Below are 17,726 nucleotides of genomic sequence, written 5' to 3' on the forward strand. Positions count from 1 at the left end.
TAAATCAGTTGTCAATTCAACTGTTTTGGTTCTTGAAAGGAAAATATTGAATAAACCTAATTTTATATAATAAAATACAAAAGAACAAGTGGGGATATAACATCACCAGTTTGCTCATTGAATATTAATGAAGACATGCCTAAAACTGTTTCACTGGAATAATGCTAATCTTTAAAATGCAATAACTGATATTCCTTGTCTGATTTTGATCAAATCTTTATTCTTATGTTCGTCTGAGTTTTCTTTATCTGTTAAAACCATTTTACATTCAGTGTGGAGTTTCAGATCAGAATATCAAAAATTTTCTGCTCGCGCTTCGCGCTCACATTATTAATTTAAGAATATATCCAATTACCCATCATTTTCTTGATTTACAAAACATGAATAGAATGTCCCGTTTTCAGGTCTGAAATCTCAATTTTGTTTCCGCTCGCGCTTTGCGCTCGCATCAATTGTATAGTTATATACCTATTCTGTTCATTATTAGAACAGTGCATTAGATGTCTCGTTTTTAGGTTTGAAATCTCATTTTTATTTCCGCTCGCGCTTCGCGCTCGCATCAATTGTATAAATTTATAGCTATCCTCATTATGATTAGAAAAGTGCTTAGAATCTCTCGTTTTTTGGGTCTGAAATCTCAATTTTGTTTCCGCTCGCGCTTCGCGCTCGCATCAATTGTATAGTTATATACTTATCTTGTTCATATTTACAAAACGTGCTTAGAATGTCCAGTATTTAGGTCGGAATGTCAAATTTTAAGCTCGCGCTTCGCGCTCGCATTATTTGATTGTTGATATATGTATCGTCTTCATGGGTAACTGCAAAACAGTCCTTATAACACGTCCCTTTTGATCAGGCCAGAGCGTATATAAAAAATATCTGCTCGGGCTGATCGCGCTCACAATTATCATTTGTTACATACGCATCTTGGACCACAAACATTGCTCAAAATGTTCAATTTTCAGGACAAAATACATGAAATTTCCACAAAAAATAGCTTGCGCTTCGCGCTCAAATTATCTAATTATATATTTATGTTCTTTTATAAGAAGAAAGCTAAGAATTGACAGTCATATATATGTATATTTATATATATATGTATATGTGTGTGAGGGTGTGTGTGTGTGTAATTATGGAAAACTCAATTGTGTCTTCCCCCCCCCCTCACCTTTGAGGAGAGATTTCAGCACCCCCACTGAAAAAATCGTTCCCAGGTCCCTGGAACTTCGCATTTTAACCAAGTACCATTTTAGTGGTATATATAGCCGTGAATGGGTTCTGTGTCATACATGGGCGTGTCGATCGGTTGGAGAAGCCTGCATTATACATCTATTGTTTTAATTGAGAGAGTGAAGTGGGTTTTTTTTTTTTTAGAATATGGGTAGAAGTTAGTGGCTCCGAAGGACCTGGGACAGATAATGTTTTCTGCAAATAATTTTCTCCATGATTTGTTTCATGTTGGCCCCTTTAACAGTGAGATTACAGGACAGAAGCTCTATTGTCATGCATGATGTATCACTTTGACCCAATGTTTTCATAGCCAGAAGTACAAACCAAGTCTTGCATAATAATAAACAGAGAGTCAAAAGGGGCCTAAACTTTTGGCACAAATGTCCCACGGGATCTGGATTTGGAAACATAATTGATACTAAACTTTCTCAAAGCCCGATATATTTGTATACCACACTATGAATAGGACGAGGGAAATGATCACTCCCAAGTCGAAATCTTGTATACCGCCACCACCAAAACAACTGAACTGTTTGTGTGCACTCCAGCAATCTCACTGGATGACTGCAAGAGTCGGGAGTAGTCACGTATACATAGAGGCCTACATTATAACCCAAACCCATCGTTGTGCAAGCCTGTGATGATGGCGAGATGGAGGTATTTTGGTAAATTCTTGTGGATAGCGTTAACCTTTTCATCTGTTGCATTTAACTGTTTTCTCCTCTTCAGGAACTTCCTTGGTAAGTACATGTACATTAAACTTTAATTTACATTGATACATGAATGATTCAGCCCATGATGAATGCAGCATGTATAGAATTATATAATTACTAATACTTTATCTGTTCTTAATCAGATCAGGGAATATAATGATAATAATAGGCTCTAGTACTGTCTACTTCTACTTCGATTTCCTGCGTTGTGAATTTGGTTGAGATTTCTTTGCAACAGTAGTATAAGACAATGTTATGGTGAGTTGGATTTGTCATTAAATCACACAAATAGAGTTCTTCAACCGGCCGGGGCTATCCCAAATACCGAACGATAAAATATCCATCTTCCCCCTGTCCACGGCTAGCTCAGGCATTTGCCGCTTGTGTGATCTAGCCCAACATCACCAAATTAAATGTAAATCGTAAACGTGAGAGAATTGATTGCTTATTGCTTGTCGAATGTGGGTTTAACTGCGGAATATTACCCCGCGCATTTCATTACCAGTCGGTCGCATTTTGTAAAAACTATAGACCCATACACCGGCTGGCATTGTTTCTATTTTTATATTGATTGTTTGCTGTTTTGTATGCTCCGTATGCCGTATCGTTTTGTTAAACTAGTTGTCTCCCCACTTTTAATGAGGTGAATATTATATATCAGGCCCACCCTATTTGTTTCTAATTTTGCTTCATCTTATGTACGTGCATTGAAATGTTTTAAAAATAAGATTATAAGACAGAAATAATACTACATGTACAGCATTGCGTGCCTGCATAATACTACGATCACAGACAGGAAATGAAAATTTCCTCCTGTAGTACATGATTACACTTCTCACAGTTCATTCCACCAGAACACCCTGGTTATACAATGGAGGTAAAAGGAGTTTTCATGTTGGTCAAATCACACCATGTACCTATACTATTTGGGATACAGTGAAACGAACTGCATAGTAGCTCTATGGAGCTCTATTTACACATGGTATAGCTCCAGCCCTCCATGCATATGCACGTACGGTATGTCGTTTGACCATGAGCGTGTCCAAAAGTCGTGTCGTCGTGTCTACAAGTCGTCCATGGATCAACGCCGACAAATACAGGATATCACCTTTGTCATTTAGTTTCGCATTGGTGCAATGTGCTCAAAAGTTAATGAACCCCACCACAAAATGCACTCTTTCATGCTGAGTGTTGAATGTAGACGACAACACTACAATGTGTGGCGAGCCTACAAACCTATATTGGAATGTAATATTTTATCACCTGACTTGGCAATTAAATATCTAAAACAAAGTAGAACTTGGACACTTAAAAACATGTTCATTTTCTGGTGGGGTTCACTAACTTTTGAGCACCACTGTATAAAGCCGCCAGTGGTACCCCGGGGGGGGGGGGGGGCACTCGACCAAAAAAGTGGTAGGGGTGTGCCGCGGGCGAGACAAAAAACGGGGGCCTTGGAGCGGGCTCATTGTAAAAAGGAGGGTCCTCGGAACGAGCTTTGGAACTACAAATGTTTGTGAAAACGGGGGTCCTTGGAACGGGTTGCCTGTGTGCGAGTGCGTATGCATCCCTATGGAACGTACATGCAGCTAGCTATAGCCCGGCGGCACGACTGACGGGCGCGCTAGCGGAGAGGCGATGGTCGGACAGCGAACTGCGGCCGCTTTTCACCAAAATTGCGACCGGAACGGCGTAACGGACCCGGTAACGGAAAATATGGGAAGCCCTGGAGCGGATTTTTTTCCTTCTTTTTATCTCGAGAAGAAGAAAATGCTATGCTCTGGAGCGGCTTTCTATGTTCTTTTTCTCAATAAGACAAAAATGCTATGCCTCGGAACGGAAATTTGAGTGTAAAAATGGGGGTCCCCTCCGCGGCACATACCCACTATGCATTATATACTGAGTGCCCCCCCCCCCCCCCCGGGAGTGGTACGAATCAAGTATTGTAAGCCTATAATTATAATTCAGATGGGGATGTAACATTTCAATCTCTCTTCTTATTTATTTACCGTTTATCGGGTAAAACTACCGTCGTTCAGTAAATCCAGAGAATAAAAAACAGTCAAGTGAGGTTAATCAACTAAGTGTCATGTCTGGGCCTTCGTAAAAAAATACAGAAATGGAAAGGCCTATAAAGAACTGAACAGTACACAGCAATAAGCAGCTCAATTGTCAATAGAATACTTCGCCTCAGTACGCGTATATCCCTTTGAAACGGGATAGGCCCACACATAATGTATGATATGGATTTTCAACCCTTGAAAGAAACCTTCTGCAAATCAAGAAATAATTGTTGCTAGATTTTTCTGACTATAGACAATGCTTTTATGGCATTATAATTTGAGCATTGGATGTATTGAAACTTACTGAAGAAGAATGACAAAATAAACACAATTTGGCACTGTTTACTTTTCGACATAACAAAGAAGAGAGTCGAGCTTTACTGTGAAGTGAATTTTATCAATTATGTGTGTAATAAAGTCAGAATGAGACATAGAACATGCCTAATTCTTGTGTTTGGTTTTTGAGATCGTATATTGGAAGAGGTCAGTGGCGCTCACCAGGGGTGAGGGCATTTTGGGGCACGAAAATTTTGAGTCACGTATTGAGCGCGAAGCGCGCTAGATCTATAGTCAGGTGGTTCTAGGGAGCTAGCCCCTTTTCAATTCTTTTTATTTCATTTCCATTCAAAACATAATACAAAGTAATATAAAGTAATACAAATCAAGTACAATTTTACAGAAGGGCATTCTTACTTCGTAAAAAAAAAAACACAGAAAAAACAGTATAATATAGAGCATAAATGGAAATGAGGGGGATCCACTAAAAAGCAAAGCTTGTAAAGTGTGGATCCCCCTTGGAAACGAAGAAAGTATAGTAGACTTATTCTTATATGCGTACATATATATATTACAGGAAAGAAAAAGAGAACAAAAGAAATCATACGGATGCAAATATGATTACTGAACAAATGCAAAGCTTTTCACACAAACCTCTCTAACCTTCCATTGAATTTGAAAATATATACCTTCATAAATTTTGATAGGATGACGCCTTTTAAAAGATGAAGGAGTTGAATGTATGAGAGTATGTTGATAATGTCACATCCCAACTTTCCCTTTTCTTATGTTATTACATGAAATCATTATTGCTTCATTATTCCAAGTAAAAAACTCTTCCATGATTACCTTGGTAATCGACTTCCCTGTTCATGTTTCTTTACTCCTGTCGTTGAAAAGGAAGTGATTGACATTGTTCATAATTTGAAAACAAATAAGGCTGCTGGGTATGATGGCCTATCTAATAAGCTTATTAAAGAAGTTATTGATGTTATTGTTTCTCCTATTACTCATATATTCAATTTATCTATTGTACATGGAATCGTTCCTTTGAGTATGAAGATAGCCAAAGTTGTGCCGATTTACAAAAAGGGAAACCCTCAGGAAGTTGGAAATTACCGGCCCATCTCTCTTCTTACATGTTTTTCTAAAATTCTTGAAAAGATAATTTCTGTTCGTGTTATGAAATTTTTGAAAATTAATAATATTCTCGCTCCTGAACAATTTGGTTTTCGTGAAAAACATACTACCTCTCATGCTCTGTTACATTTTATTGACAAAATTTCTTCCGCAAAAGATAATGGGCTACATACTGTCGGTATATTCCTAGACTACTCCAAAGCCTTCGACACGATTGACCATGACATCCTTTTGTATAAACTATCTTTCTATGGATTCCGGGGTAAGGCTTTGGAGTGGTTCAAGAGCTACCTCTCTGATAGAAAACAGTTTGTATTTTTAAATGGTGTTAAGTCTCCCATGCAGTCAATTACATGTGGAGTGCCACAAGGTTCACTCCTTGGACCTATCTTATTTCTCATATATATTAATGATTTCCCTCAGTCATCAAAAATCCTTTCATTTATCCTGTTTGCAGATGACTCAAGCATATTTTTTTCTGAAAAGAACCCCTGCAATTTATTGCAAACTATCAATTCAGAATTGATTTCTGTTAACGAATGGATCATTGCTAACAGGCTTTCCTTAAATCTTGTTAAAACAAACTACATGTTATTCAGCAACACCCTAGCAACATTGCCAGATAATATTACAATCAGTGATGTTCAAATTACTGAAGTCTTGAGTACAAGATAGTAAGCTGAGCTGGAAAGTTCACATATCCTATTTATGTAAACTTCTTTCCAGAATTCAGGAGTCATTAATTCATTGAAGAGTATATTCCCAAAAAATATTTTATGCATGTTGTACACAACTCTCATTTTGCCTTACTTGAATTATTGCATCCTTGCCTGGGGTAACGCTGCTAAAGTTCATTTAGATGGGTTATTTAAAGTCCAGAAAAGGGTACTTAGACTAGTATGTGGAGTAAGTTCACGATCTCACACTAATATTTTGTTTTATGAAAACAAGTTCCTTAATTTACATGACATATTTGATCTCAACCTTGGTTGCATTATGTATCAATTAAATAAAAGAGAACTTCCACTTGCCCTTGATTCATTATGTGTTAGAAATGACCAAATCCATTCTTACTATACAAGACAAGTTTCTTTTCTCCACTTGCCATTGGTCAAAACTAGTTTTCGGCTAAATACATTTGTTTATACAGGGCCAAAATTATGGAACTCCCTTCCTTCTTCATTGAAGCAATCAGCTAGCCTTAGTGTTTTTAGAAACAAGTTAAAGACCAATTTACTGAAGAAATACTTAGATCAGTAAACAAATGCCTGCTTGTTATATCTCGTCTAACTTTATAAATTGTATTCTTCCCACAATTATCTATGCAAAAATAGAGCTCTGCCTATTTATTTTTTCCTCTTTTCTTTCTTCTTTTCGAATTTCAGATTCTTATACTTTAGGTCTAATAGAATGCTTGCATTCTGCATTTCACCTTTTTAGTGTATCTTTTGTAAATATGTATATCTGTACTTTGGTTATTTACTCAAATTTTTTGTTTGCTTGTTCTATGATGTTTTAAAATGATTGCTAATGTAAGTTTTTTAACATTCTGGTGGCCTATGGCCCACAAGCTAAGCTTCTTAGTAGGTCACCACGTTTCATTTCCATCTCTTCTCATGGGTGATACTAATGTTCCATAAAAAAGTAGTGCATGTATTATGTATATTATCCTGTAATTATCCTGTAATTATTTACTTTTGTTCTTTGCTATTTACTTGTATCCCAATAATTTACTGTTGTTATTATTGTTGTTTGATATCGGAATTGAAACGAAATAAAGATTCATTCATTCATTCATTCATATGTGAATAATATGTCTCCCATATAATGAAATAAGTCGCAGCAATGAAAATGTAATGCACTAAATCAATTGTCAATCTCATTTTTTCTTGGAGGAAAAATTTTAATAAACGTAAAACTAATTTCATATAATAAAATACAAAAGAACAAGTAGGGACACTGAAAGAAATATTGGGTAAAATTGTTCCATGAGGGTAATTAGGTGTCAAACCAACATTGGACATTTCATTTGGGCATTTTATTTATCCATTGTGATAAAAATTTGCCCATTCTAAAGTAATTGCTGCTTATTGTTTAACCTTACTGGACAATATGCTTCCCGCTTAGGGTAAAATACTGCCCCAAATTGGTTGGACACATAATTACCCTTGTGGTGGTAAAAATTTTACCCAATATTTTTTTTACAGTGGATATGATATCGATTTGCTCATTGAATTATTAATGAAGACATATCTAGAACTGTTTCACCGGAAATTGGAAAACTTTGAATTGTCATGACTTCGTTATTCCTTGTCCGATTTTGATCAAATTTTCAGTGTTTGTTTGTCAGATTTTTCTTTATCTATTCAAATCATATTTACTGCAGCCTGGAGTACCCCTTAAGGTCATTTTGTCTACTTTAAAAAAATGACGAGCAAAAAAAAAAGAAGTCCATACTCAGGGTGCTACATAACTTTTTAGAAGCACTTGCCCAGTCGGGCAAGTAAATTTTTAAATAGTTGGAATATACTTGCCCAAAAATCTGTTTCACTTGCCCCAATAAATCCTTTATAAAAGTTTTACCTCTTCAAAGGAAAGTTTTGCGGTTTTATAAACCATTGACCTTTTTCTCTCTTTTGACATGAACTGATCTACCTTGTTATTGCATTTCTTTTTCCAAAGTGATTTTATCTTACCTGCCATGACCAAAATTAGGGTCAATATCATATCATCCACCCTAATTTTGGTCATTCTACTGTAAGAATTTTGCTTGCCCAATTCGGGCAAGTAGTTTTGGCCTTCACTTCATAACAGTTGCCCGACTCTAACTTTTACTTGCCGGGCAATCGGGCAAGTGCTTATGTAGCACTTTCAAAGGGGACACATTTGTGTAATAACGACATATTTACATTACAAATTTTGATTGTGCCTCTCAAAGGAGGGGGGGGGCACGGGTCGGCTGTGCCCTCCCCCTCCTGGATCCGCCAGTGCATTATACACTTCCCTTGGTGACATTTTCTCCTATTTCTATCACAGGTCCGATGAACTTGGATGTAAATCAAGAGCACATGTTAGCGGATGATGTGAGAAGTATTAAGAGGTTAGACCAAAGTCATCAAAAAGTACTCGTTGAAGTAGATCAAGAAAACCAGGACGAAATATTAAAGGTAACATTGCTTGTATGTGCAAAGCAAACATTGAGTGATTGACATCTGATTTCAAGTTAAAACATTAATATTTAGACCTTTTGTTACAATAAAACAATGAAAATTGTAGCCTTGACGCCCAAGCTTGACAGAATTTCAGACACTTCTTACTCTAAGAGTATCTAAAAATTTAATTTTCGTCAATTAAACGATATTTCGATTTGCGTGAGGATTAAAGAACAAAAAGTCATTGAAGATTACTATAGGTACATGGTATATGTGGTATCCATTGATTCAATAGAGACAAATCAGTTTAAAGAGCGTCTTCAATATCTTTATTTATTACAGCAGCATACGTGTGTGTAAAATTTAATGATGTAAACAAGTGCCAAAAATGAAAGAATGATAATAGGCCTAAAATTACTGTAATAGTTGTTTATATTAAACCTTTCCTTTACCATTACCTACACATTTTTTAAATAAAACGTAATATGGCCCTACACTGTTAAAAACAATTTAAACAACGCTGTTTACTATGTGAATCGCAAAGTAGTTGTTTAAACATTTTAAACAAGTGTTTAAAATCTTAAACAACAAAGTTTTAATTTATATATTCAATTATCAATATCTTAAGCATGGTTGTTTAAGATTTTAAAAACTTTTTTAAAACTGTTTAAACAACTACTGTGCGATTCACATAGTAATCAGCGTTGTCTGAATTATTTTTAATAGTGTAGAAAGTTATTACAAATTTTCACCCTTCGGTACAATTATTGCAGCTATAATGAACGGAAATGATATCGGTACTATAGTTCCTCCAGCTCCTGTACTGCGATTCTTATCTTACAACCAGGCGTGGATCCTTTTAATTTTGCTTCTCAAAGGGGGGGGGGTACATGCCCCCTGTGCCCCCCCCCCCTTTGATGTTGAGAAGCAAAATTAAAATTTGTAATGTAAAAATGCCATTAAAACCGAGGTGTGCCCCCTCTTTTGAAATTGAAGACCTCTTTTTTTTTGCTTGTCAGTTTTTTCGGGTACGAAATAAATTTGTGGTTGAAAACCTTTTTTTTTGGCTTGTCAAAATTTTCCTCCGAAAAATTTGCCCCCCCCCCTTTTGGAAAATCATTGATCCGCCCCTGCTTATAACACATACAACAAGTGAGGGTGGATGTGGGTGTGTGTGAGGGTGTGTTTGGGAATGTAACACTGTACATTCTCTGCTCTTGCCTATATAAGATAGATCTAATATAATATTACCGGATTTAATTAGTTCATCTATCTTCCATATGCCATGCTCCCTTCTAAATGTATGTTTGCTGCGGAAAGTGATGTTAAATTCATTCATATAGTATTTTTTTCGCAGATTAACATGCCCTGTCTCTGATTGAGTATGTAGCGATATCCCGATGAGAAATCACCACATGTCGGGGTTAAGTGGGTTTCACAGTTCTGCTACTCAGGTAGTTGGGTGTAATCATCAAGATCTTTTTGATCACATTCTCACCAACTAACCATGAACCATGTGAACTATGCCCTCTTAATCTGACGAGAGATTGGGAAGGCTAATAGCAAGGAGCTTCCAACACAGCTCCTTGCTAATAGTAGTGTCTTTATATAGAATACAAAATCTTAGCCTGATGTGTTTGTAACTGTCTTTGAGAATCACGCAATGAGCAGTTCCATTTATCCATCCATGCATGTACCTCGCTCTAGTATCCCGCCTTCTTCATTTCTGTGATTTGCAATCTGTCTCGCCACCCCTACCCCCCCAACTGTTTTTTTCTCCCCCCCCCCCTCTCTCTCTCTTTGTGTATGTCTAAAATCTGCTGGTATCCTCTGTTCAATTATCAGATTATAAGGTAGTTCTACTTCCACACAATAACACTACTACAAACCGATGATCCTACTTTATAGGTATATGGGTTCTTAACTCTGGGCATAGAGGCAAATCTCGGCGTGGAAGAGGAAACCAAAATGATGTCATGTCTCACGTAGCGTTGTGCATCGTACAAATAATATACTCACCAGGTGTCAAATATAGTCTCTCATTCTAAACATTCGAGATTCATTTCATGCTAGTATAGGGGATCGTGATAGCACAGAATAAAGAGATAACAATGTTCTCTCAATACACATACAAATTTGAATTTATGAACGAAATGGGGAATTATTCGAATGCATCATTAAACAACGCATTCCAGACCTTTTTTAATTATTATTTATCTACTAGTATCGACCTACATAATACTATAGGCGTCGAAACTGTATAGGCCTATAGATGATTAACATCACTTTTATCGAGTTATATCTATAATTATAGGCATGATTTTTTTTTGCTGTTTTAATTTGTTTTTACAAAGTAACAATTACAAACAATATAAACTGACAAAAGATAGGTTATGAACATTTTAAACACCTAAGTTACAAGCCAAGTTATCGCAAATTAATGTATTAATCAGCCCCAAACATCCATCCACACACCGGACACACCATACCTACCACTCACCCACCCACCCACCCACCCACACACACACACACACACACACACACACACACACACACACACACACACATACGTCTTCCCATTGTTTAAAAGAGTTGCATAAAATATAACTAACTTCATACATTTCTATATGTATTTCAATAGAGGACCCTCATATCATTTACAGCATTATAGCATGACATGTACAAAATATATGAACCAGGGTAAATTATCTTTAAAACTGTATGCTCCATTTCTTGAAATGAGCATTCAACTCGTTCTTTTTCTTTTTTTGCAATCTTAGATTCTACACTTTGTTTAGATTTCACGATTGGCGTAAATACCTCAAACCTTATTTTGTTTTCCTGAAATTCAAACGAGTAAACATAAAACTTAAAATGCAGAAATAGAATACTAATACAAGAGTCATGTTTGCGTCCAGTATACACCAAACATATACATGTAATTGAATTTGGTGAATATAGGAATACGTTTGGAACGGATTCAAGAATCCACACGTTATGCAGTCTTCAAAACTTACGAGCTACGTACTGGTCGCAGATAAGAGATAAGAGAAATAAATTTGTTGCCATATTGTGGGCTTGTGAAAATAAATAATCTATTTATTGGTGGCAACATAAGCACCAAGAATGTAAACAAAGTTGAACTAAATGTAAAGCTTAAACTCAATGATTAAAGCAGGTGCATCGGAATCGTTGGTCATGTGGGGTTTCAGCACCACTCCTTTATTTGTCAATAAACGTGTACGTAAAGATCACCATCTGATTATGTATTTCAGAACCAATGAAAATCAAATCAATTTAGGCCTCATATATCCTCGTCTTTTTTATATTCTTTTCATAGTCCGCTCCAGAAGTGAAAGTCCAGGACCTACGCAAGAAGACTCTTCTCCAGGCATGTACTGATCTAGAGTTTGAAGAACATCCATCTAGAGAACATAACCTAACCTCAGCAGAACTCACCAGTCTCAAGAACACCTTTGTCATTGACAAACATAAACTTCTCTTCTGCTATATACCAAAGGTAAGCTGTACCAGCTGGAAACATCTATTTCTTGTTTCCTACCAAATTATCAATCCCGAAGTAAAACATAAAAGTGTGCATACTGAGTTTGAAAGAGTCTTCATGAAGGTCGGAAGGTTGGCGGAAAAGGATGCTAATCGGAAAATCAAAGACTATAAACAGTTCTTGTTTGTTCGTAACCCGTTCTCGCGTGTCCTGTCGGCTTACCGTGAAAAAATCGAATTCAAGAACCCAAGTAGCCCGGACCAGAACTACTACCCAAACTTCATCACCCGGTGGCTTAAGAAACACCATCTTGGACACTTCCAAAGGAGAAATAACACCGCCGCTTACTCGTTTCCAGAATTTGTCAGGTACTTCATTGCAAGGCGAATAGAAGACGAACACTGGAATGACCAGTATAACTTATGTCAGCCATGTCTGGTCGAGTATGACTTCATTGGAAAGTATGAGACCTTGCAAGATGATGTGGAACGTTTCCTGGGGACAGTACCCAATGGATCGTCCATGGTGTTTCCTAAAGCAGACCCTCAGAAGTACACTTGGCATAGCTCGAGTGATGAGAACATGTCCAGGTATTATCAGAAGATCCGTGATAATGATTTTAAGTCACTGGTCGAGTGTTTATATCCAGATCTTCGATTATTCGGGTACTCCATTCCTACAGTTATCCAAAGGCCATGGCTGAAGTTATCAAGCAAATACACTAAGCTTGTTGATGTTGGCTGATATAAGAGTTCTCTTCCTGGTGTTCGGGCAAGGCAGTTATAATCTAAGGTGCTATCACACCATCAGGTATTAAATTACTCCTTAGAGTTGAACGTCATGCAGGCTTTCGAGATCCAAGACATTTCATTGGGTGATTTGTGTTAAAAGTTGATCACTGTAAACATTGAACACATGCAGTCATCATGTTTCGTCTTTCCTTCTTCTTTCTAAGTTACGGGTTTGTTCTATACTTAGATTATAATAAAAAACAAATTTGAGGTTATTATAACGACAAGTTTATTATAAAACCGAAAAAAAACTTATGAGATAGAAACAGTAAGATTTCTACCATACACTTGCTATTTGATGTTGCAATATTATTTTTTGGTGATTGCAAAGTGCCTTTAGATTAATATCAAGCATTACTTTATGAAACTGATATGGAACCATGAATAAGGTGTGGGTCTGTGGGATATACTCTGGCACTGGCGTAAATCCCGGGGGGGATGGAGGGGATATATCCCCCCACTTTTCGAGGAGGGGGGGATGGCCTGTACAAACATCCCCCCCCCCCCACTTTTTACGAAAGAAATTGAAAAAAAATCACAAGAGATAATTGTTTTATTGGTGAATATTCTTCCTAAAATACCGCTTAACAAATAAAACAATATTATTGAATCATAAAATGTAAATAAAGAGCCAGTTCACCATTTTCAAACGAAATACTTATGTCCTTATTATAACATTGAAGAGAAACCCCTGTTTCTTCCAATTCATAAATGTTGGGGTCTTTGCGAAGGGATTAAGATGGAATGTCAATTTTTTTTTAATGTAATCTCTAATAAAACCATTAAACCATCATGGGGTAAAAAAGATAATAATATTGGAGGGGTATTTGCCATATGGACATACAGTGGCGTAACTACGGGGGGCATGGGGGGCACATCCCCCCCATCGGCTGACCAACAAAAAAAAACGGGGAAAGGGGAAAAAGGAGAAAAGAGGGAGAAAGGAAGAGAAACGTAGTAGGAAAGAAGAAAATATTAATCAATGTTATATTATATTATATTATAATTATGTTATGTTACATTACATGAGAAACATTTTTATCATAACTTTATGAAACATAATTTGCCCAGGGCCTACGTCTTTATTGTCCCTGGTGCTCGCATTGTCTGTTTAACGTGATATATAATCCTGTTGTACTAAAACATCCCGTTTTCAAGTCAATATAAACCAAATATATTTCCTAGCACTTAAGTTATCATTGTTTTATGTATTGACATATGCTTCTTTTTCATGACTCAAAAAGTGGTTGCCCCATGTTAAGGTCTTCGTATATATGAAACATTTCCTGTCCGTGATTACGTTCGCATTAGTGGATTAGTGAGATATGTCTGCTTTTCATGAATTCCTAAAATCAGTCCTAAAGATGTCCCTTCTTCTGATCTGAATATCAAAAATGTTCAGCTCGCGCTTCGCGCTCACATCATTTAGTTAATGAAATACGTATGGTCCTAGTTAATTCCTACAAAAAAAACCTTATAATGCCCCACTTCAGGTCTGAATTATCTAAATTTTCAGCTCGCGCTTCGCGCTCGCAATGTTTAGCGAGACAGGTACCTATCATGATTACACAAATTTGATTATAATGTCCCTTTTTAGGTGTGAATATAAAAAAATTTCAGCTCGCGCTTCGCGCTCACATTATTTGATCAGTGAGATACATATCAGTTTAATGACATTGTCCTTGAAATGTCTCTATGAGGTCAGTATAACTGGCAACTGAGCGCGCTCACTAGCGCACTCACTCAGTGATTCAAAATTTTTGCTGGTGCCCCCCCCCCCCCAATGCCGTGACCCACGGTACGCCACTGTGGACATATCAATGGCAATTCCTTGCATATCTAAAAACATGATTGCAAAAAAATGCAAAAATATTTCAGTCATCCCCCCCACCCTTCAACACGGATTTACGCCAGTGTACTCTGGGGATACGGACGAAATCGAAACGGAATTTGTTGACAAAGATATATGTAGCTGAATAATGTTCAAACCCGTGCAATTTATTATTATGATTATAATATGTATATTCTTATTATTATTTGTTAATTTTATTTCATTCATTTATTTATAAACATTAATTTCTACTTTTTTATTTATTTATTTTTTAAAAATGTATTTGTTTATTTTATTTCTTTTTTTGAGGGGGCACTTTATCAAAATTTGATTCCCATTGACAAAAAAGTTGTCATTCGATTATTATCATTAAAGCTATCATTAAATAATATTTGGCACTAGCGTACCTAAGGGGGGCAGGGGGCAGACTGCTCCCCACCCCCTGACGAATCACAAGTAAAAAAAAAGGAAGCAAAAAGGGGAATTAAAAAAGAAAAGAGGAAAAAGGAAAGAGAAAAAAGTGGGGAAGGTGAAAAAGAAGAAAGAGTTTAAGAGAAAGGGGAAAACAAAAACTGGACTGCAGACTGTCGGAAAAAATGATAAACTGTCGGGCACACGGGCTGTTCCAACTGAATCGGGGTTTTTAGTTCCACCATCGTTGTCGGTAAATGTCAATTAAACTGTACACTTTCATCGGTAAATTGTGATTTTTACGCAATGCGACTTTTAGAGCTCTCTGTAGTCTGTACCGATAGTGAGGACGGACTGGGCTGACCAGGGACAGGAAAAAGGTAGAGAACAACTTTTGGGTATAATTATAACAATAAAATTTTCGCTCGCGCTACGCGCTTTCATCAAATTTTTAGTTGGATACCTAAGATAAATTTTCAGCTCGCACTTCGCGCTCGCCTCAATTGATTAGTTAGAAACCAATTTGTTCACGGTTACAAAAAGTGCTTATCCAGTTCTTAGGCCGGAATATCAAAAATTTCAGCTCGCGCTTCGTATAATTGTATTAGGTATATCCATCATGTTAATAGTTAAATGAAGTGCTTAGAATGTCAGGTTTTCAGGACGGAATATAAAAAAAGAAAAATATCAAAAATATATCATTAGAAACCAATTTGCTCATGGTCACAAAAATTGCTTAGAGTATCAAGTTCTTAGGTCGGAATATCAAAAATTTCAGCTTGAGCTTCGCACTCGCATAAAATTCCATCCTGTTCATAATTAAATGAAGTGCTTAGAATGTAAAGTTTTCAGGTCGAAATATCAAAAATATTCAGCTCGCGCTTCGCGCTCACACCAATTGATTGTTTTTAACTACCATATTGTTCATAGTTTAAAAAAAAAGGTGCTTAGAATGTCCACTTTTCAGGGGGAATATCTCAAATTTTCAGCTCGCTCTTCGCGCTCGCATCAATTAATTCAGTTAGAAACCAATTTGTTCATGGTTACTAAAAGTGTTTAGAATATCCAGTTCTTAAGTCGGAATATCAAAAGTTTTAGCTCGCGCTTCGCGCCCGCCCGACTGTTTAGATACCCATCCTGTAAAACTGCTTAGAATGTCTAGTGTCCAGTTAGGAATATCAAACTTTTTTAGCTCGCGCTCGCATAATTTATTAAGGAAGATACCCCATCCTATTCATAATTAAGTGCACAAAATGTATCGTTTTAGGTCTAAATTTTTAGAAAAAAATCAGCTCGCGTTCACGCTCACAATTATTATTTTTCTTATCAGTGTAAATTGACCTAAAACTGTGAAGTTGATATTTGGGCAATGATTATCAGCCCCCCTTGAAAAAATTGTGCCTATATGTACCCCCCACCTTGCTCATCCTTGTCGCTTGCCCCCCCCCCCCCCGGACAAAATATGCCAGGTACGCCACTGATATTTGGTATTGAATGATATTATTCGTATGGTATATATTTCAAAATACAAAGAAAAATTTGGAAACATCAAATGTCTTGACAAAATATAGCCCATAAAAGCCGATGTTCCTTATTTCCAGTGGAGTCATTCAACGTCAGGAGTTGTTTCCCCTTATAATAGTAATAACAATAGTAATGATGTGGAAGAGGTTCATTGTGGTGAAGGATTGAGTAGAAGAAATAACCAGTTGTCTCACATCGTGAGACAACTGGTTATTTCTTCTACTCAACAATAATAATGTTAAAAAAAAACACCAATGATACTAATGAAAAAAAAAAAAATTATAGTGACGACGATAAAAGACCGTGCATGTTCACAATAAAAGTAAAAACTATATATTGTGTATTTTTTAATCACTTGTTAATATTTCTACTTGTTTACATTATTCATTTATTTTGATTACAGAATATAAGAATTTAATATAAGATTAATCGCAATCAAGATCACTCATTATGTTATCGTCTTGTCTTGTATTATGGTTTGTATTGTATGTACTGCCTCGGTAGTAATGTGCCAGGACCTATACTCCTCTCTTCATTGTGTTCGTAAATATTATATTTCATATGGACTATGATCCTTTATTGCATGATGAAATAAAGTGATACATAATCAAATCTCGTGAGATGAAGCTCGTGGACCAAGTTGCCACTTTCATGTCAACAATATCACAGTCCAGTAAAACGAAAGAGCGCCATCTTCACCAATCAACATGTGTTAGTCCATCCCAATTGTTTATATAAATATTGGATTTTAAAAAATCTTTGGTCATGAGAAGGTGAAAGATGATTGTAGAATGATATTACGCCTGGTGAAATATGACTAATTCATCAAACAGATGATTACTTCAAAAAGGAAATAGAAAAAGTACAAAAGACCAAGTGGAAAGTCACATTTTAATTATCATGTTTTTTTTAGTAAATATGATTTACTACAAATGTAATTTTTAGTGAATTTCATTGAAAAATTGTTCATATCTGAATATTATAGATATGATATTGGACATTCATGTTTGAGAGATACTGTATATGTACTTGTTTGACCCATTATCTCAAATTAACCATTATAAATTATTTATTTCAATAATATTATACA

At 36.2% G+C, this 17,726-nt stretch overlaps 1 protein-coding gene across 2 annotated transcripts; it reads left to right on the forward strand.

Annotated features, from left to right (window-relative positions):
* Positions 1–1,733: 1,733 nt before the first annotated feature.
* On the forward strand, positions 1,734–16,806 carry LOC129260831 (carbohydrate sulfotransferase 11-like). Of its 2 annotated transcripts, none has more exons than XM_054898819.2 (3): positions 1,734–1,970; positions 8,459–8,589; positions 11,915–16,806. In XM_054898819.2, the coding sequence occupies exons 1-3, from the start codon at positions 1,871–1,873 to the stop codon at positions 12,821–12,823; spliced, it is 1,140 nt and encodes a 379-aa protein (XP_054754794.2). In that variant the 5' UTR covers positions 1,734–1,870; the 3' UTR covers positions 12,824–16,806. The 2 variants fall into 2 exon arrangements, with proteins under 2 accessions (XP_054754794.2, XP_063970479.1); XM_064114409.1 differs by having other exon boundaries at positions 1,734–1,895.
* Positions 16,807–17,726: the final 920 nt, after the last annotated feature.

Source organism: Lytechinus pictus, unplaced genomic scaffold (genome assembly GCF_037042905.1).
Source record: "Lytechinus pictus isolate F3 Inbred unplaced genomic scaffold, Lp3.0 scaffold_19, whole genome shotgun sequence".
Lineage (NCBI taxonomy): Eukaryota > Metazoa > Echinodermata > Echinoidea > Temnopleuroida > Toxopneustidae > Lytechinus > Lytechinus pictus.

Excerpts from the sequence above, each read along its gene's own strand:
- LOC129260831 (XM_054898819.2), top strand. The coding sequence starts at position 1,871 with ATGATGGCGAGATGGAGGTATTTTGGTAAATTCTTGTGGATAGCGTTA. Across the intron at positions 1,971-8,458 it reads CCTCTTCAGGAACTTCCTTG|GTCCGATGAACTTGGATGTA; the intron begins GTAAGTACATGT and ends TTTCTATCACAG. Across the intron at positions 8,590-11,914 it reads ACCAGGACGAAATATTAAAG|TCCGCTCCAGAAGTGAAAGT; the intron begins GTAACATTGCTT and ends TTCTTTTCATAG.